This window comes from Penicillium digitatum, chromosome 4 (assembly GCF_016767815.1).
Source record: "Penicillium digitatum chromosome 4, complete sequence".
In the NCBI taxonomy this organism is placed as follows: Eukaryota; Fungi; Ascomycota; class Eurotiomycetes; order Eurotiales; family Aspergillaceae; genus Penicillium; species Penicillium digitatum.
In genome coordinates, this window is record NC_089387.1 from 1,525,574 (window position 1) to 1,548,928 (window position 23,355).

At 49.5% G+C, this 23,355-nt stretch overlaps 10 protein-coding genes across 10 annotated transcripts; 3 read left to right on the top strand and 7 right to left on the bottom strand.

Annotated features, from left to right (window-relative positions):
- Window positions 1-574: 574 nt before the first annotated feature.
- Pdw03_0503 (Terpenoid synthase) lies at window positions 575-1,703 on the bottom strand (the record flags this gene model as incomplete). The annotated part of the gene is made up of 3 exons (XM_014675083.2): window positions 575-989; window positions 1,049-1,322; window positions 1,421-1,703. The coding sequence occupies 3 exons, from the start codon at window positions 1,701-1,703 to the stop codon at window positions 575-577; spliced, it is 972 nt and encodes a 323-aa protein (XP_014530569.2).
- A 366-nt stretch (window positions 1,704-2,069) lies between these two features.
- Window positions 2,070-3,833, top strand: Pdw03_0504 (Cytochrome P450; the record flags this gene model as incomplete). Its single annotated transcript, XM_014675084.1, has 2 exons — window positions 2,070-3,052; window positions 3,149-3,833. The coding sequence occupies 2 exons, from the start codon at window positions 2,070-2,072 to the stop codon at window positions 3,831-3,833; spliced, it is 1,668 nt and encodes a 555-aa protein (XP_014530570.1).
- A 159-nt stretch (window positions 3,834-3,992) lies between these two features.
- On the bottom strand, window positions 3,993-5,014 carry Pdw03_0505 (Oxidoreductase, short-chain dehydrogenase/reductase family; the record flags this gene model as incomplete). The annotated part of the gene is made up of 2 exons (XM_014675085.1): window positions 3,993-4,837; window positions 4,945-5,014. 2 exons carry the CDS (start codon window positions 5,012-5,014, stop codon window positions 3,993-3,995), a joined length of 915 nt encoding a protein of 304 aa, XP_014530571.1.
- Window positions 5,015-7,580: 2,566 nt separating this feature from the next.
- On the bottom strand, window positions 7,581-9,904 carry Pdw03_0506 (uncharacterized protein; the record flags this gene model as incomplete). The annotated part of the gene is made up of 6 exons (XM_066099624.1): window positions 7,581-7,748; window positions 7,803-8,987; window positions 9,047-9,180; window positions 9,336-9,378; window positions 9,498-9,729; window positions 9,858-9,904. 6 exons carry the CDS (start codon window positions 9,902-9,904, stop codon window positions 7,581-7,583), a joined length of 1,809 nt encoding a protein of 602 aa, XP_065957351.1.
- A 695-nt stretch (window positions 9,905-10,599) lies between these two features.
- On the bottom strand, window positions 10,600-11,465 carry Pdw03_0507 (uncharacterized protein; the record flags this gene model as incomplete). The annotated part of the gene is made up of 7 exons (XM_066099625.1): window positions 10,600-10,708; window positions 10,762-10,781; window positions 10,835-10,905; window positions 10,987-11,035; window positions 11,118-11,128; window positions 11,197-11,202; window positions 11,261-11,465. 7 exons carry the CDS (start codon window positions 11,463-11,465, stop codon window positions 10,600-10,602), a joined length of 471 nt encoding a protein of 156 aa, XP_065957352.1.
- A 932-nt stretch (window positions 11,466-12,397) lies between these two features.
- On the bottom strand, window positions 12,398-14,085 carry Pdw03_0508 (FAD linked oxidase, N-terminal; the record flags this gene model as incomplete). The annotated part of the gene is made up of 3 exons (XM_066099626.1): window positions 12,398-12,666; window positions 12,732-12,946; window positions 13,025-14,085. 3 exons carry the CDS (start codon window positions 14,083-14,085, stop codon window positions 12,398-12,400), a joined length of 1,545 nt encoding a protein of 514 aa, XP_065957353.1.
- A 752-nt stretch (window positions 14,086-14,837) lies between these two features.
- On the bottom strand, window positions 14,838-16,505 carry Pdw03_0509 (Cytochrome P450, E-class, group I; the record flags this gene model as incomplete). Its single annotated transcript, XM_066099627.1, has 7 exons — window positions 14,838-14,994; window positions 15,046-15,206; window positions 15,263-15,527; window positions 15,581-15,691; window positions 15,755-15,926; window positions 15,991-16,383; window positions 16,457-16,505. The coding sequence occupies 7 exons, from the start codon at window positions 16,503-16,505 to the stop codon at window positions 14,838-14,840; spliced, it is 1,308 nt and encodes a 435-aa protein (XP_065957354.1).
- Window positions 16,506-17,023: 518 nt separating this feature from the next.
- Window positions 17,024-18,472, top strand: Pdw03_0510 (Transferase; the record flags this gene model as incomplete). The annotated part of the gene is made up of 1 exon (XM_014675089.2): window positions 17,024-18,472. The coding sequence occupies one exon, from the start codon at window positions 17,024-17,026 to the stop codon at window positions 18,470-18,472; it is 1,449 nt and encodes a 482-aa protein (XP_014530575.2).
- A 244-nt stretch (window positions 18,473-18,716) lies between these two features.
- On the top strand, window positions 18,717-20,766 carry Pdw03_0511 (Cytochrome P450; the record flags this gene model as incomplete). Its single annotated transcript, XM_014675090.2, has 4 exons — window positions 18,717-19,125; window positions 19,196-19,867; window positions 19,938-20,119; window positions 20,200-20,766. The coding sequence occupies 4 exons, from the start codon at window positions 18,717-18,719 to the stop codon at window positions 20,764-20,766; spliced, it is 1,830 nt and encodes a 609-aa protein (XP_014530576.2).
- A 1,381-nt stretch (window positions 20,767-22,147) lies between these two features.
- Window positions 22,148-23,241, bottom strand: Pdw03_0512 (Short-chain dehydrogenase/reductase SDR; the record flags this gene model as incomplete). Its single annotated transcript, XM_014675091.1, has 3 exons — window positions 22,148-22,573; window positions 22,656-23,110; window positions 23,175-23,241. 3 exons carry the CDS (start codon window positions 23,239-23,241, stop codon window positions 22,148-22,150), a joined length of 948 nt encoding a protein of 315 aa, XP_014530577.1.
- Between the last annotated feature and the right edge of the window lie 114 nt (window positions 23,242-23,355).

The window sequence follows — 23,355 nt, forward strand, 5'->3', positions numbered from 1 at the left end:
TTCAGGTCACGAGTCGTAGCTTGTAGCACTTGTTAATACGATCATCCGTGGATCTCCGCGCATGATAAATGATCGTCTCGTTTCGTTACGGATGGAAAGTAATCTTCCATCGTTATCTGCAATTGGCGGATCGGATAACTAGAGCAGCCTACTAGTGACTAAGCGCAATATCTCAGCATTCCCAAAGAACTAGAAGGGATCAGGGCTAGGGACGACCGGTAAATTTTCTCCAAGGTCAATCTGGGCTGTTGCATATCTTCTTTTATAGCAATTTCGGCTATCCGTAAAGCCGAGCAAACCAGCATCTGCTAACCAGGCATTCCGGATTTTTGTTTGCGGGGCTTGATCGGGTCGGCCCGTCCGGGAAATTTATACACTACACTGGGCATATCCTTGTTTTCGATCGTGGCTACAAAAAAAAGAAGAGAGGCCCCAAAAGTGCTGCTAATCAACTCATAGTACTTCGTTACTCTAAATCTCAAAGACACGTGGCACGTCATTGCGGGAAAAGCTCCCTCCCCCTCCCCCCAAAAAACTGTAGAACGGGTTGAGACGAGAGCAGAGACTAGGACTCCTAGACCAGATTATTATATCGCAACGTGGTCTTACTCCACTCCTCGTTGCCACTCATCTGGAACTCGAGACCTTCGACATATGCCGCCAGCGAGGCCGACTGACGCCCATTGGCGCGCAGTTCTTCCACTAAGACCAGGTGGCGAGACTCCAATTCGCGACACATGAAGATGAGCACGCGCTTGGCGGCTTCGATGGAAATAGCGATCTCGTCAGCTAGTATGCGCACGGAGGTGCACAGCGCTCCTCCCTCAGCGTGAGCGGTCTTGGAAGCACGAAGTTCTTTCTCGTAGCTGTAGACATCATTGATGACCGACAAATGCTTGGAGCAATTGGCATCAATCTCTCCAAGTAGAGTTAACTCAACGGGGCTGATTGTTAAGGCCATTGAGAAACGCATCAGGGCGGCCAAGAGACTAAAGGCACAATAAGTAAAGAGAACTCCAGAAAAACACGAAAAGAACACGTAACTTACGCTTTACCCACATCGCGCTCGCGATATTCCAGGTAAGAACCCAGCCCCATTGGTCGGATGCGAGTACGGTCAGTCTGGGCACGCATGAAAACAAAGACCGGCTCGAGAATCTCATTCGCCATCGAACGATCTTTAGCGCGCATGCTCTCCCACAAATCGTAAGTGATATACTCCACCGGCACGGAACGGTCTGGAAGCACATCACCACGGGAAATCGGAATAAGCTTCTCATTATAGGCAGATCCTTGCTCGAGGGACATGAATTCAAGGAGATCTGCATTAACGTTCGGTTAGAAACCACTAATCCTTTTGATCTTGCTTTTCATCTTCTTTTTTTGGGGGGAAAAGGGGGGGGGGGGGGACTGCAGTAACCATCAATGAGGAACAAAACCGTCAGAAGGCGGCAGGCAAAGCTAATGCGGTCATCCAACGCCTTCGGAAAGTAAAGGCAGGTGACCCCTGGAAAGTCGGCGGCAACGAACTTCTTGCGTGATTTTTCGGAGGGAAAGTCCCAATGAGTGAGAAAATAATCATTCACTTCGCGGGTCACCTCTGTCATTCGAGGGTGACATATAGGCTGGAGGATGGACGCTGGTGGGGGCTGCACGAATCCCCCAGAGCCTGAGGCGCGACTGACGTTGGACGGGTTCTTCATCCTTGTCATAATACAAGAACGAATACCGGAGGGGATTGGGGCAGAATAGAAACAGATGGATCAATGACGGCTTAGACCTCACCATTCTGACGGGTAAGAATACTGCACTCTATGTAAGGCTTTCTTCGGAGAGTTGCCTATTTCCGACCATCTCCATCGGGAACAGAATCCTGAGACGTTTGAACCTCTGGAGGATTGCCTCAACGAGTCAACCGGAATAGAGACATACCTCAGCTTCTCTTCCGGAGGGACCGAAGGGAGGGATCGGGGAAGGGAAAAGCTATAGATAGCACTATGGCAAAGAGGTGAACATGTGCTCCCACCCTGAATCAAACGCAGAAAAAAAAAAACAGACCGATTCAAATCATGATTCAGCACTGGCATGCCTGGGTGGGCGGTGGCATCATCGTTCTAGTATGCTGGCGTCTTTTCCTGACGCTGCAATCACTGCAATCGCTGCGTTGGTCAAAGTCTCCCAGCCGCAACCCGCCGGTGTATCCTTACTGGATTCCATTCCTAGGCCACTCAATTCCATTCCTTCAAGATCCAGGAGCCTTTGTGGATGGGCTCCAGCAACAATATGGCAACCGATCTCCCGTGGAGATCGTGCTGGGTCCCGTACGAGGATATTTAGTGGCGGGCTCCGAGGCAATCGACAAGCTCCTACGCTCCCCCCGCAATCTGTCTCCCAAGCCTTTCATCGCTCTGGCCATGGAGAACATGTTTGGCACCCCGGCTAGCACCATGCCGTTATACCGCCTGGATGATTCGGGGATTGCCCCGACTCCCTTGCCGAACAGCCATGTGGCTCCAGAGCATCGCATCTACTACCATCAGCACAAGTCCGCTCACCGATTCCTCGCGGGTAGTGCTCTCCGCCGCATGACAGAGCGGTTCACGCGTGTTCTCAGCAGGGAGCTGCACCACGATGCTGCCATCGGCCCTGACGACGATTGGGTCCAACTGCCGGATCTCTACACCTTCTGGAAGAGTCGTATCTTCCACGCCGCCGTGCACGCCCTGTTCGGGCCCTATCTTACCCTGCTAAATCCGGGCTTCGAGCAGGACTTTTGGAATTATGTGGATGCGATTCCAACACTCATGATGGGACTACCGCGCTGGATGATCCCCAGGGCATACGCTGCCCGCGATCGAGTCTTCACGGCTGTCAAGACCTGGCATCGCTTTGCGCGCGCTCACTCTGATTACCGCAAAAATGGGCCGGATGACCCTGACTGGGATAAGTATTGGGGCTCAGCCTGGCTCAAAGTTCGACAGCAGTTCGGGCAGGACAGTGGCTGGATGGATGAGGATGCCTTGGCAGCGGAGGATGTCGCCCTACTTGTAGCGTAGGTGATTTTTCTCCCCTCTCTTTCTTTCTGAATTGTTTGGGGGGGAGGGTTCCCGTTATGCTAATCATTATCCCGAACTGTCCTCATTTACAGCGCAAACGCCAATGCTATTCTCAGTGCGATCTGGGTTCTCCTCCACATCTATGCAGACCCCGATCTCCACCAGCGTCTAAAGCCGGAATTTGATCGTGCCATGATTCCACAAGTCCCTGGATCGCTCCTGAGCACCACCCCCAGCCAGCCGACTGAATTTGATATAACAACCCTGGTCAACTCGCCGCGTCTTCAATCGGTCTACGCCGAGGTTCTGCGGATGCGCATTTCCCTCCTACTGAATCGAACCCCCGTGCATGCCGACGCTCAGTTTGGCCCGTGGCGCCTGAAGCGCGGACGGTTCATCGTGATGAGCACGCAGCATGCGGCCCATGACGACGAGGCCTGGGGCCCGCGGCACACGCAAGACGGACGATACCCCCTGGATCAATTCTGGGCAGAACGCTTCCTGGTGCCGGATGAGGGGGGCACGGAGCAGTTCTCCCTTGACGGACTATCGGGCGCATGGATCCCCTACGGCGGCGGCGGGTTTATGTGTCCTGGACGGCACTTTGCGAAACAGGAGATACTGGGCAGTGTCGCCATTTTTCAGTCATATTACGAGCTGGAAGTGGTAGACCGTCCCAAGGGTTGGCTGCCGCGCCCGGACCACCGGTACTATGGGGTGGGCGCTATGCCTCCCGCTGAGCCTATTCCGTTTCGCATCCGGCGCCGCCGCCGCTGAGGAAACTAGACGGATAGCCCCCGAAAGTCATGTTATAGTGCATAGCCGCGCATAACATAGGATCGTTCTTATTCTCACCTAATCGGTATGAGTTTAGTACATAGTTTGAACATGTTTGACCATTGAAAAGTCCTCGATTGTTTCTACATGTTTCTAATTTTACAAGTATGCCTGCAAGGCCTCTTCAGTCCACTCCCACAACCGCTTGGCTAATGCCGCATCCTGAGATGCCTTGTCTAGTTTGGTAGAGAGCACCCCGACCGGCTCATAGAACTGGCCATTCTGTAGGGTGGCCTTGGCGACTGTCGAAGCCCAGAGCTGATTATAGGCACCTTCCTCCGGCTTCAGCAGCTGACCCAAGTTGGTGATCCAGACGAAGGCGCGGTTGAAGCGGCCTAGGTTCTCGACCAGCCCGGTATTCACGACTCCGGGCGTGACGGAGACACTGGTCATGGCCGGGTACCGACGTGCGAGCTCACGCGCGTACAGCAGATTTGCCAACTTGCTCTGGCCGTAGCGGATCCATCCGCCAAAGGCGCTAAACTCCTGCTTGGTGCGCACGGCGTCGAAGACGATTCCTCCACTCGGGTGCATCTTGAACCCCAATGAGGTGAGCAGGATGATGCGCACGTCCGCAGCTTCTGCTGAAGTCTCGAGGAGTGGCAGCAGCTTGCGGATCAGCAGTGCGTGACCGAGATGATTAGTGCCGAATTGGATTTCGTATCCGTCCGCCGTCAGCCCCGGTGGCGTGGCCATGATTCCGGCGTTGCACATCAGAATGTCTAGGCGGGACTCTAGGGCTAGAAACGACTCTGCTGCCTGCTTCACTGAGACCAAGGAGGCCAGGTCACAGGGAAGGAAGGTGACCGGCGTCTTGCTGCCAGCTTTTCGGATCTGCTGGATGACTTTATCCGCGTTGGCGGCCTTCCGGCCACTAATGTAGATGTGCGCGGGCGATTTCTGCGCCAGTCGCAGTGCGCTTTCAGCCCCAAGACCTCCAGTGCCTAGCAGAGGACATAACGAGGACCGACATTAGCTCTTTGATCCATTATATGCAAGGACTGAATGAAGGTATCGGGGCTTTCAGGTTGGTTAGTGGTGTTGTACTCACCGCCAGTAATGAGAATAACCTTTCCCGACAAATCGGGCATACTGTCTGGGTTGTAGGTAATTGTCGGCATGGTGTGTCTGTTGGAGGGAAAGATGAGATGCAGCGATTTCACGAGTTTTGTGATGATGGATCGACTCTATCCTAGTGGTGAATAAAAGAGGAAACCTGATGCTTAAGAGGATAGAAGTGGACGAATAGTCGGCCCGGATTTAGGGAGAACAAGGAAGGCAACCGGAGCGGAACATTACTCGAATCAGTTGATTTCTCATTTTTACCTTGTTACGGACCTCACCAAGTTGAGGGGCGGCAGCTTACAGATCGGCTGCGAGAGCCAACTAGTCGCCACAAACCATGCATTAGCGCAGTCACGTACGATTCCCACACTTCATCTTGCTCCTGGAGCACTCCAGGGGGGTGTTGAAAAAAAAGAAGGCCCTATCTAACTCGGGTAGACTTTACCCCGACAGCCTAACATTAGGCCGACTCTTTGTTAGAGGCCAAATCAGGGCTAGTCTTCCGCAGGATCTAGTAAAACCCAGACCGAGACGGGTTGGGGTTTGGGTCGAACCATTCGATCTAGTGATGGGTCTAGGGCCCAAATTTGGGTTACCAACTATGTGAACACGCTTATCATGTTTATAATCCCTACTTCTTAAGCCAGTTATGACTGCCAAGACCCTAATTTTTGTAAAGACCGGATCGAACTGAGCCTAAATTGAGTTTTCTGGGGCATAAGCCACTAGGTCCAATTTGGACTATGTTCTGAGCTTCCAAACCAGATCCAGACTGGGCTGGGTTTTGGGTCGAGACCCTCGATCTAAAATCGGTCATGTGGAAGACTACTCAGGGGTATGGTTAGGCCGACTCGGAATTAATTAGGCCGACGGCCTATGCAGACATTAAGAGCTTGTGGTCCTTAGCGCATATTAGGGCCTGCCGCTGCAATGAGAAACAGACGTTCTGTTGGTCCTTGTGATCTATTAGGCTAACGTATTTCACCAGTGAGTGGGCCACCTATCTAGACTTCGGCACAACCCACTCTAACCCGGACCTAACCTAACCCAACCTAACCCAAAATGGGGTTTAGGTCCATTCCTTCGACCCAACGATAGGTTTTAGGTTATAGCTTACAACCTAAAACCCATTAGGTAACCTGTTAGGGCCCTAATATAGTGTAAGCTAGATAAATAGACTTCTAGAGTATAACTATGTAATTAATACATTTTTTTACTTAAAATTTTAAATATTTTACTTATAGCGTATATATAAGAAGTTAAAATATAAGAGAAGAGAAATATGGCTTTAATGTAATATTAATCATACGTAAAGATTTAAAATAAGAATAAAACATTTCTATTTACATTTATAGTTATCCTATAATAGATTTACTCCCCTCTACTATGAATACATGTTTTTTAACAGTCTATAGTTAATAAGTACTTAAATTAAGAGAATACCACTTTACTATATTTAAATTTAATTTTTTTCGGTGATTAATATTATATAAAGTCCATAAGCTTTAAATTCGGAGTAATTATCTAAATTTTCTAACTTAACATCGTGATAATATAGTAAAATTCGATAAAGAAACTAGAAAAGTTAAAAAAAAATAGTTTTTTATTTAAATGACTTAGTATTATTATAAACGCTAAGACCTATATTTTATATCAAAAAAGGTTTAAATGGGTTATTATTAGGTTATTAGGTTTAACCTGATGGGTTAGGTTTTAGGTTGGAGGTTCCGGCCTAAAATGGGTTCTGCCGAAGTCTAGGTGGTCGCTTACGGGTGGCTGGTGATATAGTAGTATTAGATAGAAGAACCAGGATAGATAAAGAATGATTGTTTTTTTTAAATAACTTGGGGCATTGTTAGAACCGCGAAGACTGATAATTTATACGAAAATAGGGTTAAATAGGTTACTGTTAGGTTAGGCTATCGATGGCGGAACCCAAAATGGGTTCTATGCAACGGATGATGATCCTTACAACCGGACCTGCTTTATAAGAGATGTGATTCCCCAGACCGAATCAGGGACAAGAAATTGTCTTGACAGAATTCCAATCAAATCTCTTTTTTTACCCACTATTGTATCTTACCCGGTTGACAGGCCATACACCTGAAGATCATGTACCTTTTACATTCTGCCGAAGTCTACTTATAGGGGTTAATTTGATCCTAGTTTTACCAAAAGTAGGGTCATAAGTAATCCTTTCACAAACACCAATCTTTATAAGAACAATTCGGGGCGTATGATTTATAGAAATCTACGGTGTAACAATACATTGGACATTTTTAGGTATACATGAAAGTCCTCTCAACTCTCTAACTAACTAAAATAACACAACCAGCTCTTTTTCCATTCTATACAGACAAAGCTAACTAACCCTAATCTGATATTTAAATAGGCAGCGCTATTATGGCCGTCCGAGTAATTTCTGCGTGTGTATACACTGTTGTCAAACTTTGTATTGTGACAGGTTTTGATAGTTTCTAGTGTTGCCACCGAGTTGTGTTTTTATCTTGGCTTCAGACTGCAAGAGGGCCCGAGCAACCTGCACCTTACCAGGTTGTGATAGTTGAGTCTTCCTGTTCATTCATGCTCTTTCATATTCACAAAAAAAACTAATAACTTCATTTAATCTAGCCGGGATGATGATATGAAACACAACCCCAAATCTGATAGAGGACTCGACTCTGATAAGTCGGGCCAGAGCTGTCGCGTGAGCCGCCGATTCCGCAACTCCGAAGCACGTAGCCTCTTCATTTGGGAATCTCGCTGTGCCAAGGAAGGGACTCGCATCATCTGCGCGACGAGTCGATCAAAGGCCAGCAGCTGGGTCAGGATTAATACGCGTACCATAGTCGTCCACTCCGATTCGGTGATGCTGTATTCTCCCAGTAACATTTCCGGGCGCTCCGGTGGTGATGATGCCACAGGGATGACGGGGGTAGGGTATCTTGTTGTGTTTGATGTGATTCTTGTTTCTTCCGCCGGTACTAAGGTAGTTTGTGCGACGACAAGCTTTTCCCTTGTAAGGGTGGTGGGGTCACCTTCTGCCGCCGCTGCCGAGGATGTCAATATAAGATAGGCTTTGACGATGCCGTCGGAGAGGCTCGTCTGGCGCTCTAAAACAAGATTTAAGACCGCCATGTTCTCGGGCCGTTGACGGCAATGGTGACATTGCAGCATGCTCTCGCATTGTGACAAAATCTCGCGGAAGGAGCTCAGATGGGAGTCGAGCTGTTTCCTCTCCTGGTGCAAGCTAGGGTCACCAGAGTCCTCGAGTTCATCTAGGAGAAAGACAGCAATGGTCAGGCAAGAGCATCTGCATCGATCTTGGATGACCAGTACTGGCTTTGGATCTTGAGTGATTGAGGCCGAAGATGGTGTTAACAAGGAGGCAGTTAACTCCCCTGGGTGATGTGGCCAGGGTTTGAGGTTTGGAGTGGGTGCTGGGACTGTCGAGGTGGGAAGAAGGGCATTGGGGCCCAAAGCACCGTCGACTACACCCGCAGAACGCATCAGGGGTACATCATGGCTGGTTTGGTCGTCAGGAACCAAGTTACCCTTTGGCTGAGATGACACATTCCCTAACCCGACCGTCGATGGAGAGTTGTTCGTGCCGTGTGAAAGATGGATATCAGGGGGCATCGATGTGGAAGGTGGAGACCTCCCCTGACTGTCCTGCTCGCTCAAATGCCAATCGAAACTGTTGAAAAAAACTGGGTCGTATTCCTTTTGGATTTCAGCACCACCGACTTGGGTTGGATGCGGGCTGCCACTACCACTAGTGTTCTCGAACAGAGTGGAAGAGTTGAGTGACGGGGGACAGAAGCTTCGGGAGTGGTGATCTGGCCTCAGTTCTGCACTCGCACTGGAGGAGTCACTGGACACCTCATTGTCCATATCGAGTTCATTGGATTTGTAACAAGGAGATTCTTTCTTACAAAGTCGTTTGCGAGGGCTGGGGCCGGAATAGCTACAGGGCACGTTGAGTGTGGTGCATCTGTAGCACCCTGACCGCTTGCCACTGCACCTGATCTGCGTTCTATGTTAGACAATTTATTTAACGCACGGGGGACAGCCAGGCACGCCTTCACCTTTTTGATGCGGCAATTATCGCAGGCCATGTGCTGGAAGCGGCTTATTGGGACCCCAGTGGTTCCTACTCCATGCTCCAAAAACTCCCCGGCTTTATCCGCCGCTTCGTAGCGTAGGGTACCAAACATCCTCTCTGTGAATGGGAGAATTGGCAAATTCAGTATAAAGGAATCGAATCAACCGTAAGGGACGTCCTCGTTTTCCATCCCGTCATTTTATTCCAATGGGCACCACCCCTGTCAGCCTTCTCCGAGCAAACAAATTCTTAGAAAAAAAACTGAATCTCACTCTTAGACCTCCAAAGCTTTGATTTTTCATGCAGGAGGTTAGCCTATCCACTTAGCTGAATATTCCAAGATCCACGCCACGAGCCAACATGCATGATTGTTTAGCCGATCGGATGACATGACTCAAAAAGATAAGCGAATCGTGGGGGCGAAGCAATCGTACTTGAGACAGGATGTATCGTATAGAGAGAGCCAAAGGGCATTCTCCTTCGTCGCAATTTGGGCTCTGAGGCTGCAATCTGTCGCAGCTCCCCCCTACCAAGCCATCACTCGACCACCTATCCCGATTCTTCACTGGAGGGTACCTGGAGGAAACTCCTCCCGGCGTACGGAGTGGAGTAGCGCTGTGGCGTGGAAGGAAGAAAATCGACAGATAAGAAGGCCTGACTCGATCTCTTCAAAGGTAACCTTCCATCAGTGTCTCAATACAGGCCGTTTACTTTCTGGCCTCATCTTTTCCAGTGCTTCATTGTCCAGGACTCCCGGAAGCAATAGTCTTGATCAGTCTAGAAATATGACACACCTTGTGATCAGGTTGATATTAGGATTTTGTAGGTCTTTCATTGTCATGGCGTCCATGCGAAGTGGATCTCAACGCCACACATGCCTTAATCTCTAAGGCCGAGAGGCGCATGACCTGTTGATATGAACCTTCCAGCACCGGCCTTGGGGGGAACTGTACGGAAGCACCGATGAGTTATCATGGTATCCGGGACTTTGCCGGACACTAACCCGAAACGATGTCATATTTGCCACCTATCTCCATGAGTTGGGCACCCTAGCTGCACCGGCGAAACACAGTCACACCACCTGTGTTGTCGTCAACATGCATTAGCGTCTTTGCAAATACCGTATGATTCCGAGAGCTATCATTTTAGCCCTGAGTACGAAGCCTATCTTGCCGGACGAGTGGAAATTATTACAGGGAGAAACGACTCGCTTTTTAGCTTACAGTTCTTCCTGCCTGGTTCATTCGGGGAGGTGATCATGGTATTGAGCTGTCGACAGAGTTAGTGGGAATGAGGTTATCGGGTGAGCAAAATACAGGGCCAGTCGCTTGTAAAGTCCAATTACACTTGCTCCAAGGGCTACGTTTGACAGATTCCTAGACCTTTCAAGTGTAGGAGAAAGACAACCTTGGAAGTGGCTGCGGTGTCTCATCCCATTTGTCGAAATCGGTTTATCGAGATATGGAGCAACCCATTAGACTTTTTGAGATTTCCAGGCAAAGAACACAAAAGAAGACAGTTTTGCTGATGCTCTCGCTAGGCCCAGCGAAGTAGATAGAGCTTCGCACGGCATTGATCGATGCTGACAGCCTTGAACAGCAAGACGGATGCAAGGCCTTCCGTGATCCGGTATAGATACCGAAGGCTAGCAAATCTCTCAATAGTTGGCAAGATAGGGTCGTGTCAGATTTTGATTACCTAGGAAGGGGCGTAAGCACCTGTCACGACCTCTTTTTGATGAGTTGATTGTTTTTGAACATCAAATGTGCACCACCAATTTCCAGATGTACAGTCCGAGTCGATCCCGTTTCCGAAATAGCGAGATGAGACTTTTGAAAGGAACTGTTGGTTCCCACGTCAGAAACTAGATGGTTCTGCGCCCACCCAAGAAGGACATTTAAAGACGATGCGAGTCGTGCGAACCCACGCTACATGCAATTGGGATCCCCTGCACGAATCCTTGCGCACTGCACTAAACGCTGCCGAAATGGGGTGGCAGTAAGCGACATTGATCGGGACATCCATACGATTCACCTGCATTTCTCATGACCAACCCTAGCCTGAACTGTGCAGGACTGTCAAATCAGCATATTGTACTCCGTACACGTGGAGTATGTTGGGCTTATGTTGTACCTTGCTCTGCACTGGGGCGATTCAATTATGACCTCTCATTCTTTGTCGGGGATCTGAATCGCACCAGGGGGGTGGGGATCCTTTGCCGAGGTCCGGCTTACTATTCGTGTGGTATCTGTTGTTGATCCACCACGCCACTGTGCCCTGGAATTCTTTGTACTCCGTGCTTTTCCCGATCTCCAATCGATCAAAGCACTACCCTCCCCAACAAAATTGGTTCTAAAAATAGGCTGCGGCACGTCCGTAAGGATCTGCAGAGATGTCAACATTACGAATATGTTGTATGTCTACGGAGTAGACACTGACTTTCTTGGGCGTGCAAAAATTATGCAATTTTGCTAGTACTCTGGGGGGGGTTCCGGATTTTTTTTTATCAGAATTTGAAACCTTTCCCGATAATCCACAGAACGTTCTGATCCTTTTGGGCTGAAATTTTACTTGGAATTCCCAGGTCTCCAATTCACTATCTTCTATATACCGGATCTACAAGGAAACAATTTCAAATCCATCGGGCAGTGTTGGTGGCATCTGTTCCCGTTAAGTGCTTCTCTGCGTGTCTTTTCCTCCAGTTGGCATTTCTGGGAGTACAAAGACATGCAGAGACTCAGATGTTTTGCTCCGAGGTCGCTTTTGCCTTGCTGGTGCTGCTTGGATTTCGACGAGATCCATGAGTGATCGAAGGTGATCGCATTCTTCATCAAGTGCAGCATCCTCTCCCATAGAGATATCCTCTTTTGCTAAATAAACGACCCCCCCCCCCCCTGTGTCACTTGCAGGAATAGAGAAGACACTGCGGGCGACGCTAGCAAGTACCGGGAAGTCATATTCATGCTCTCTCCAAAAGGCTCGTGGGTGGGCAGGATTAAGCCCCAAGGTCCAATATGCAGAAGAGGTCATTCAAGGATACAGAGAAATCGAAAATGAGAGACCTTTCCATACAGGCACGTATGCAAACGCTTGTTGATCTACCCCTTCTTATTCCCTGACCTATCCCTGGGGGGATATCTTGGAGTCGCCGTAAACTTCCGTGTATACTCCTTGGAGTCACGACAGGATTAAATCTTTGGCATTAGCCGCGTGCGGGTCTGCCGTAGTCCACTTTCACCTGCAAAATCCACTTATCTATTCTCTAGTATATATACATACTGTACATACAAAGGAGACATCACAATCCCCTGATTGACAGCAAAAGTTCCAAGTTTCATAGCGGGAAGCCATGTGCCAGATGGTTCTTCAAAAAACCCTCAGGGTCATATCTGGCCTGTGTCTCCCGCATTCGCCTCAGACTCTTACCCCCGCCATACGCAGGGAAGGGGTCTTGGCCCTTGCCTGCATCGTTGAGAAAGACGAAAGGATGGTATAAACCCAACGGTTCGGTTTGACGGCGGATTGAGTTAGCCGCATCCCGAGAGAATTGATAAATTCTCTCATCGTCTTCTGCATTGCTCCAGGAAGAAGAAATCAAGCCCGCTGTTTCCATTTTGTTAGTCAAGTGGACATCCTGTGATAGGGGGGGGGGAGAAGCTAGAAAATACCAATAAAAGGCCCATCCTCGGGATCTAAACCAATTGCATCCCCCCCCAAAGCCTGGGACGCTTGGAGCCAAGCCTTGGAGATGGGCTGGTAGCTGAAGCTGATGGTACAGCCGGTGACATTCTTCAAGTCCACCATAGCCTGGTCGAACACCGTGTGATTAGCAATGCTGATCGCACGAGGATCGGGTCGGAAGCTGACGGCCCAGAACAGTTGTCTAAAACGTTTTCAGCGTTTGCACACGGTTTTCAAATGACAACGAAAAGAGGTTAAAAAAGTTGTTAAGGAAACCCACCGGCGATTTTTGGCCGCGTAGGCCGGGGTATCCAGAGCCGTGGCGAGGAACATCCATGATCCAACTTTGGACTCGTGGAGCCGTGTTGGGCCGTCAATCGCTGTGAAATTCTCGAACGCCTTGGGCGATGCAACTGGCTCGGAGTAGAATTCTAGACTGATCACCTCGTAGGTGCCGTCACCCGGGGTGAGTGCGACAATGGGCATAATAGCGGCGTTGACGTCTTCCGCACCACCCCCGGGGGCCATATACGCATTCAGAGCCTCAAACCACTGAGGGGTCGACGCCGACTGCCAGATAGTGCCGCTGGCAAAAGCGTCCCCCACTTCCATCGTCAGCATGTCGTAGCGAGTCACGATGCCAAAATTGTTCGATCCGCCCTTGAGGGCCCAAAAGAGCTCTGGATGCGAGGTGCGGTTGGCATGCACAATTGACCCATTCGCTAGTACAACCTGATACTGTACGACCGAATCCGCGCCCCAGCCCATTTTGCTGCTGAAGTACCCAATTCCGCCGCCAAGGAGCAGGCCACCCACGCCCACTTGGCCGTATCGACCGCCGTTCACAGCCCGACCAGACTGCGCGAGCCACTGGTAGACTTGTAGCCACTTGTTGCCCGGCTCAATTTGCGCAATGGTCTTATTCGAACCTTCGGCGTACTCCAATTGCGACAAATCGTTCAAGGAAATCAGGACGCCCTCGGAGGTGGATGCTCCCGGAACGGGCATGTGGCCCACGCTGATCACTGCGAATGGGGCGTGTGCTTCCTTGATGAGAGGCAACGCAGCCGCAACGTCGGCGGCCTTTTGAGGGAGGAAAACACAACTTGGTGAGAGGAGGCATGTCTCGGACCACGGCAAGGCGCTCTGATTGGCATAGGTGGACGTATTGGAGCTGAAGACTAAGGAGGGAAACTTGGCGGCCAATTGGTGGCAGGCTGCGACGCCTCGGTTATAGCCATATGTGGGTTTCTCCGGAGCTGCCTGGGCTAGAGAGGTTGTCGCCAACAGGCTAGCTGCTAGCCACGTTTGCAATGAGCGGGATGCAAGCTCCACCAACATTGCGACGGATGGGTTATTGATTGAACAATTTCCTAGATGTAATGGAGTTCGAAGCTCTATTTAGCAAAAGCGCTTTATAGTCATCGATCGCCATCCGAATAGGGTATGGTTACCATGCCACCTGGTTTTGTTCCCTCCATGCAGGTACCGAGACTAGATGGACGTCATGAGGGTGTCCTCGAGAGAAACCCGGCGAGTTACTTATTAGGGAAGGGATCCGAGGAAGATCAAAACGCAGTCAGACGGTAAGTTCCCGCTTCTGGACAATTTCCCTTGGGCCCTGGAGCGGGACGCAGTTCCGTCAGCAGTCGGCTCTTGCGAAAACCGGCTCTTCAAGCGTCTCATCCTTTCAAGTCCCTGACTCCAATTCAACACCGGGAAGATTCGAACTGATTCCCTTCCACTTCATCTCACCCGTCTAGTGTTATACCATCTAAACTATCTAATCCTCAAGAAGCTTTTGGAACCATAGTATATCATTTCGATATACTACAATATCTATACATGGTATTATACTCGGTAACCACGCGTTTGGTGATGTATCGTCCTAGGTGAAAACACCATGAAAAGGGGTTCAAGTCAATGGATAATGTAATCTAGTGTCTCCAGTAGTGTTGAACTACCTCCTATCTATGCCTAAGGAGTGGCTAATATCGCCGTCTCTCACTATCATCATCTATGTCCAAGGAAGCGGCGGAAATGGGGGAAACATTGACCCAGGGAGACGAAGCATTTCAGTTCACACACAGATACTAAATACGCTCTTTAAAGATCACGTGAATCGGTGCTTTCCACCACATAACGTGACAGTGGGATTCACCCTCCCAATCCAATCCCTTGTTTACCAACTCCATCTCATATTTGTAGATCAACTTGGCCAAGATGGATGACATTTCCGTATAGGCAAAACTAGATGGTCAGTAACTTTTTTTTTCTCAACAAAGTTTGGAACTGCCTTACTTGCGACCGATACATGCTCTAAGTCCAAGTGAAAATGGCTGACTAGCCTCTTTGAGGTCCGCACACATGGGGTCTGTCCAACGCTCTGGCACGAAGGAGTCGGGATTCTTGAAATACTGCGGATCATGTGTCACGGTCCATGCGCTGGTATAGACTTCGGTCTAGTGAAAGATTAGTCATTCGTGGATTGAGAGGAATAATAACGGCAGGTCCTCACTCCTTTGGGGACGTAATATCCGTCAATGTCAATCCCTGGTGACACCCGTGGGAAGCCCTGCGAGCCAGGCGGGTGAATGCGAAGTGATTCATTGATGACGGCTTGCAAATATGTTAGCTGGAGAGCCGAGGCAGCATCGATGTCCTCGTAGCGTTGATAACGACCACGAATCTCCATCTTGAGCTGTTCGTATGCATGCGGAGTCTTCAAAAGGTAATATGTTGCTGCGGCAAGACAAGTGGCCACCGTCTCTCCTCCAGCGATGCTAGGATCTTGTTAATAACATGGCCATTCAGTCAGGAAAAGGGGATGATATACATAAGAGTTGAAGCGTGAGCCGTCATTTCCTCCTTGTCGATCTCACCACTTTTCACTTTTCCTGCAATATTTGTGAAGAAATCCTGCCGAGCGGAGGTACTACTCAGACGCCTGGCATCGATACTCAGCATCGTCGTTTTCATATTCCAAGGGAAGTTAGATGGGAAATCATACTCTTCAACCTTTGCCCGACTGTACCCGGAATGACGATTGCGCACTTGAACGGTCAAACGGGGTAAAAGGAGCTTACCCACGGTCGCCAATATTCCAAAACGCCGCAGATTGTCAACCAACGTGATCTCGAGAAGGTGGTCGAGGATAAGTTTGATCCAGAAATGATGTTCCTCTGAGGCCGGGCAGGGGGGGGTCAGTTGTCATGAACCATCCAGCCACTTCTTCTCCCAACTTACCACGTTCAATGCAGTGAAAACTCTCCCCAAACGCCATCTCTCCTAGAATGTCAAAGGCAAGCATCTCATACCACTCGACGACGTCTAACCCAGTCTGACCACTGAGAGTGCTGATCTTGTCGACAAAAGCATCAATGCATCGCTGAATAATCCCATCCTGGGCCTGTAAGGCTTTTGTCGAAAAGGCCGGGGTAAGATTCTTCTTCTTTTGGGCATGAACCTTCGGAGTCCGTTCACTGCCAATGCAGCCGGTCTTGAACCCTGCCCCGTAGATATCATAGAACTCGCCTTTGATCAGGTGCAAGCCTTGACCCGCGGGCGCTCCGTATATATGTTTCCAGGAATTGATGGAGGCAAAAGAGAGTTCGTTAGGAGAGACTCGGAAGACGGGGCCTAACTGAGTGAGGCTGGGTTAGAGAAGTCTTTTTGGGTCGCCCGAAAGAACACAGGTGCACCCCCTTCATACCGTAGTGCTGGTGCATCTCTTGAATTGAACGATGGCTACGACCCCGCATAGTGTGCCAAAACCGCCATAGTAACGATGATCTCGCCAGAAAGGGCCCGGGAAAGACGGCGAGCGGATGGAAGTACAAGTTATATAGTGCATACCCCACGATGTAAGAGACCGCCTACTCTTTGGAGATTTAACAATAAGACGGATTCAATCAAAATGTTCAGGGAGGGGAGGGCATACCAGTACTAAGACTGCTTGCCACCATATCCACGGCTGGATTGTGGCTAGCCAACAACCGATTCGTTGAATTGTATCACTATCCATGATGATGTTGTGTCTTGTCAGCTTTGACGGAATGAGTTTTATGAACCTGACCCTTATAGGGCTCTATCCCTGATCAAGGAATTTGGTCTCAGCCATCCCGCCGCCAATCGATTCCCAAACAGGAGTTTGGCCGACAATTCGGCCATTTCCCCATTTAAAGGGTTCCCACGACCAGGTCGGATCTGCACGTAGGTTCTGCTTTTGCACACTCACTTTCAGATTCACAGTTGTCACATTCCACATTCGATGCCCAAAATGCGGACGGATCCACAATGTATTCATCTAAGTCCTATGGACAATGTCATGCCCCGGTTTTATGCTCGACTCATCTTTGCCTTTCGATGCTCGTCAAATCACGACCATCAAAAAATCCGAGATTTGCTAGAACAAGGGCTTCGACGCACCAGTGCAGACATTCCGAGTGTTGCGGGCAAGGTGTTCACTAGGCCAGTCACTCCAGACCGCGCGGGCCAGTTGGAAATGCGGGTTCATCCCAGCTATTGCCCTACTGTCCACGCCCGAGAATTCTCTGAGCTGGACTATGATGAGCTTCTGGATGAAGGCCTCCCGCAAGACATATTGGATCCCAACATTTTGTTTCCTGTGATTGGAGCACCGGATTCAGAGCAGGGGGCCCCGGCTTTTCTAGCTCAGGCTAACTTTGTGACGGGGGGCTTGTTGCTTGCAGTCGGCTTGTATCATTCCGTGATTGATGGCACAAGCGGGGTCTGGCTAGCAAAGAAATGGGCCGAGCATACCCGTCATTTACAAAGCGTCACAGAAGACAGAGCGTTGCTGGAGATCATGCCGCGGAGTACGGACCCGGGAGTATTGGAAGATCTCTGGCTCGCTCAAGGATACAGCCCACTTACGGTGGAGGAGCTTAAAACTGGAGCCAAGGGTTCCAATGATCCATCACTCTGGCGACTTCTGGGACTTGATCCATTAAATACCCCGCCGTCCCCACCACTCATGGTGGAGCCAGAGGAGCGAAAAGAACGGCCAATGCAGTCGACCATCTTCTATCTCTCGCCACAAGCTTTGGAAGATTTGAAAAAAGCTTCCACAGAGGAGCCATTTGGGAGGGTGAGCACCAACGACGCTCTGATGGCTCTACTGTGGAGGTCCATCATCCGTGCGAGGTTTCCAAGTAACACGTCATCAACGGATACAGATGAGGCTATTCTCGATACCACCTACGATGGGCGAGCGGGATTTTCCCCAGACCTTCCCTTCACCTATATGGGGAGTCTGATCTTCACCTGTACTGCTCGGATGCAACGATCCCAGCTGGTATCCCCCACAGCGTCCTTGGCCTCTGTAGCGCATGAAATCCGTCAGGCGGCCAAGAATATCGATTCATCCCGTATGCATGCAGCGTTCGGTTTGGCAGTATCGATACCTGATTACACCAAGCTGACCTATCCGTTTGCCACATTTGCCGGGGCGGAAGTCTGCATTACCTCCTGGATCGCCTGGAGCATGTTTGATCTCGACTTCGGACCTATATTCGCAAACGGGGGGCGGCCGGATTTCGTACGCCCGCCTAGGCAAGAGTTTGATGCTGTGTGTCGTCGATGTGTTGTTTTGCCTTTGCAGAGTCATGGAGGCTGTGAGGTTCTTATTTCCTTGGTTGCAGATGAAATGCAGCGATTGGAGCAAGACCCGGAGCTTGCGCGTTTTGCTTGTGTGGCGTGCCATTAAGTTCATCGTTGATAGATTACTATAACGCGAATCTCAGGGGAAAAGTTCATTTTCATATCTTTTACTAGCTCAAGAGGCTCTTCAAGGCCACATATAGCTTATTTTCCAGAATGGTGGTTTTATGTGGCATCCCAAAGAGGAAAGCCCCGAACATATTTCCATCGCCGAAAGATAAATCGCCTCTGATTTTTCCTGATCTTTCTTTCTCTCATAACTATACCAAGACAAGAGCAAACTAAGAAAAATGACAACGTCGGTTTTTTTGGTCATTTCTTCGGCCTTGAGTCTACTTGCCGTGAGTCTGGTGTATCGAGGCGTGGCCTGGGGCCTGAACATTAAAGCGGCCAAACGAACAGGGCTTCCGTATGTCTTATCTCCCATTCATGAGCTCGAATTTTGGGCGTATCTGACAAATCCATTATTGCGGTCGTGGCTGGGTGGCCACGTCTTGTCGGGACTCGGATGGCCCCGATGGGCGCGATTGATGATCAAAGACTGGACATACGAGGATCGAGGCCGAGCGCATCGAGAGTATGGTCCAGTATTTCTGGCGGTCAGTCCAGCTGGTTTAATCTGCTATATTGAGGATCCCGATACAGCAATGGCAGTTTGCACTCGGCGGAAAGCATTCATCAAGCCTCCCAACAAAATGAGTACGCAAAGACGATCCCCCCCCCCATTCGACAGGCATACCGATTTCCTCTGCTGACAACTTCAAATAAGAAATGCTCGAACCTTTCGGTCCCAATGTGGTCTCCACCGATGGTAACCTATGGAAATCTCATCTCCGGGTCACTGTACCCCCACTACAAGGCGATGCTGTGCATCGAACTGTTTGGACAGAGACTTTGCATCGAAGCGAGATTCTGGCCACCCGCTGGAAAGCAGCAGCAGAAGGGAAAGCAGCACCTTCCCTCCGGGATGGGGTTTACGATTTGACAGTCAATGTCATGTCCGTTGCGGGGTTTGAAAAACAGTCACACCAGCAACTGGAGAAGGGGGAGGAAGAAGAGGAGGATTCGACTTATTCTTCACCCCTGGGCCATCATCGTCTGTCGCTAGTGGAGTCAATCTTCCTGGTAGTGACTAATCTGCCCATTTTCGTGCTGGTCCCGGCTTGGCTAGTCCGATTCTGTGCGAACACGGTATATACGGCGTATTCTGAGTTGAACCAGTACATGGACGAGCTTCTGGCTCAAGAAAAGGCCGTTACAGAGAGACGCCAGGAGGCCAAGAACACGACTAGGGCCAAAGGAAATCTACTCACTGCCGTTGTCGAATCCAACAATCAACAACCGGAGCTCAAGACTTCGGGCGCAGTGTCAGGTCCTGTAGGACGCACCCGGTTAACAGATGTTGAAGTCAAAGGGAATGTGTTCATGCTCCTATTGGCAGGTATGGAACCACAGCTAGTTATATTGAACCCTACAAAATGTCACTGCGACCAAACTCATGCCCACAACAGGATACGACACCACAGCTAATACGATACTCTTTTCGACCATCGTGCTATCACTGAATCCTCCCATCCAAGATGCTGTCATTGCTGAGATCCGCCAGGTGCATCGTGAAGCCGTGGCTGCCGGGCGATCTGACCTCTCTTATGACGAAGACTTGCCTAAATTCCGTTATCTATTAGCTTTCATGGTACCTACAAGATTATTATCTTCCTCCGCCCCATGAAAGGAGAGAGAGCTAACTCGTCACAAATTTCCTTTCAACTGCAGTACGAAGTCATGAGGGTCTTTCCTATCGTCATTCCTATCACCCGATTAGCGGTCACAGACCAGGACCTTGTTGTCGATGGGACCAAACATACCCTTCCTGCCCAGACACTCACTATCGTCAACAATACGGCCATTCACCACAATGAGGCTAACTGGCCCTATCCTCACATCATTGAGCCTCGACGCTGGCTGACGACCAACCCAAACACCTTTGACCCGACCAACACCATAACCACCAATACGACTTCTCCAGATGATCCTCATCAGCCAGCAAAAACAACAACCCCCCAGCCTACGGTCACCTCCGCACGACCGGGGACAACACATCGTCGCGGAACCTTTATGACTTTTAATGAAGGTCCTCGCGCATGCCCTGGGCGACGTTTCGCCCAGGTTGAGTTCGTCGCGTTCTTTGCCCAGTTACTGCGGGACCATCGGCTGGGGTTAGTGAACGACTCAACCACAGATCGGGAAGATTTGGAGCGCCAGATCCGTCTGCTCGGGGGAGGCTCACCGGTCACATTGGTGCCCCCTGTCGATGTAAAAGTTTGCTTATTAGCATGTTGAGGATTTCTTGCGCTACGGAGGGGGGAAGGGAGTGAATGTGTGTGTGCTAGGCAATCTAATAGGTTATGCTACCGAGATAGATTCATGAAACAACCACATTTCAACAAGTCTCCCGACACTTCAAAATTCTACTTTCGGGGTTATGGACCGATTAAATGACCTTTGAATCGTCTTAAGTTGAAAGATTTTCTGATTTTCCTTCTAGAGACCTATCATAAAATGAATCTTCGCGTATTTCTTAACAAAAGATGGGGTTAAGCCTAGTTCTGGTGGATTTGCCAAATCATTTACAAGTCCCTCCGCAAAAGTTGTCGGGGATTCGGCCCTACGCCCGCGATTTTAGCTACGCGTCAGTTTAACCCACCAACTTTAACCACCCACTATACCACCAAGAATACCTCTACATCCTATTAATTCAAATTGTAGGCGTAGAAACGATCCATCTCCCTACTTTATGGGCTAGATTGCTGGCTAGCATAAAGCGAGGCTACCAATTGCTACTCTTATGCGATACTATGATTTACCCGAGTTGACCGTTAAATATACCCTTAAATAAGATCCACTCCGCTACGAAGGTATAGCCTACCTCGCTCTAGGCGTCCCCCTATCCTCGTAGAGGGTGATTTAGAGCAAGTAAAAATTCTATTAAAATTAGGAAATAGAATATTTGCCCTTGGATCTTCTGCCTTAATAACCTTTACGAAAATTTTAAATTAGAATACATTACTAAATACGAGAAGTAAAAAAAGATCCTTAATTATAATCTAAGCGGTGATCTGGTAGTAGTTATGTAAAACTAATTAATAGTGTAAGATAAAACCTCGGCGTAGAATAGCTATTCTTAGTGGATATAAATTTAGATAGGTATAGGATCCCCGAAAACTTTTACGGTAGAACCATATCCTTATAATAATAGACCGAAACTAATAACTATCTCTTAGCGAAATCGATTTCTTACTCTTAGGAAATTTAAAGACCCAAGGGAAGTGGGCCAAGATAGGCAGTTTTACCCTAAAAATACGGGAGACTTTGGTGTGTGACACATGATAGGCTATATCATGAAATCATAGAAGAAGCTTTAAGCGGAGAGGCGCTCGCGTAAGAGGCTCTCAAGTGATCTAAGGGGAGATTCTGTTTTCTCCTTCCTCCTTGTTATGGAATAAGCCAGGTGGTGGTAAAGATGATCTTACTGTTATGGAGTAGCTACATAAGATAACCTATCCTGCTTAGTGATCGATGCCTTCGTCATACCCCAGGCCCTCACATTCTCTAACTTTGGAATTTTGGTTCCACCGCACCCACCTGGCGCCCAGACAAAACTTGTGTTTGATTTCTTCTTGATTTTCTTAATTTTCAGAAATCTCAGCGTTTCCATCTTGTTCTATGTCTTCTGCCGAAAGTCAGTCGCGGCCTGCTGCAACCGAGTAAGAGCCAGATTCTCCCGGCCAAACCAGAACGGCCGAAGATCCGCGATAGGTTCCTCCAGTTCAGTATAACAGTCCCCCAGGGTCAAGATGATGCGCCCATTCCATCGTTCCTCCTTCTCCTGGGAGGTGGTGGTTGGGTATCGTTCGGCCTCCGTCTCCTTGCCATAAACGTCGACGCGCCGGGGCTGAGTGGCCGTGGCCGAGTATGCCATAGCCAACCCCACAAAGTGGGCTGAGCTAACCGGTAAGCCGTGAGCGATAATCGGAGCGGCGAGGTGGGCGGGAAGAAGGCTAGTGATGGTGGCCGCCGGGGCGACACCGTTGATGGTGATGCCGTCTTGGATGGTCACGGATCGAAGTGCGCGGATGAGACCGACCAGCTGATTTCTGTGTTAGATTTTCCGAGGATACAAGTCAGGGAAAGGGGTAAATAGGAAAGAGAAGAAATAAAGAAAGGCCTACTGCCAATTTCCCCGCCGCATAGACAGGCAAGGTTTGTTCCGGTGCATAGGCGGTGGCACTGGTGGTTATGACAATACTGCCCTTAATTTGGTGCCGCTTCATGGAGCTCCACGTCAATTTGACTACATTCATGGCCGCCCGGAGGTTGGTGTCAAGTACGTCGTACGTTGGCTCCTCCAACAACCCCGTGGCCGCATCCCATGTGTCCGCAAAGTAATTTGTCGACTCGGAAATGCCTGCATTGGCGAAGACGAGATGGACCGGCCCGATCGAGTCGAAAGCCCCACAGAGATCGGCCCATTTGGAGACGTCGCATTTGTGCACTACCAGACGCGGGTTGTGCCGATAGGACTCAGCGTCGTCATCTCTTGGACTGTTCCGATCGAGGATGTGAACGGTGGCTCCTTTGCTGGTGAGGACCTGAGCGGTGGCATAGCCAATTCCAGATGACCCTCCTGCATGAGGGATCAATGGATATTTCCCCTCCCTTCTCCCGAAATTACTCAAATTGATGCATACCTGTGATAATGGCGACGGTACCGTCTAGTGGGGGGATAGATTGTTCGGTGATAGTCAAAGAAGACATGTTTAGCTTATAGTTCACAAAATGAAGCGCCCTTTCAAGGGAAAGGCGTCAGACGTGGGTGAGGCGGAAGGAAGAATATAGATAGATGGAAAGAAAGATATAGAGACAGATAGC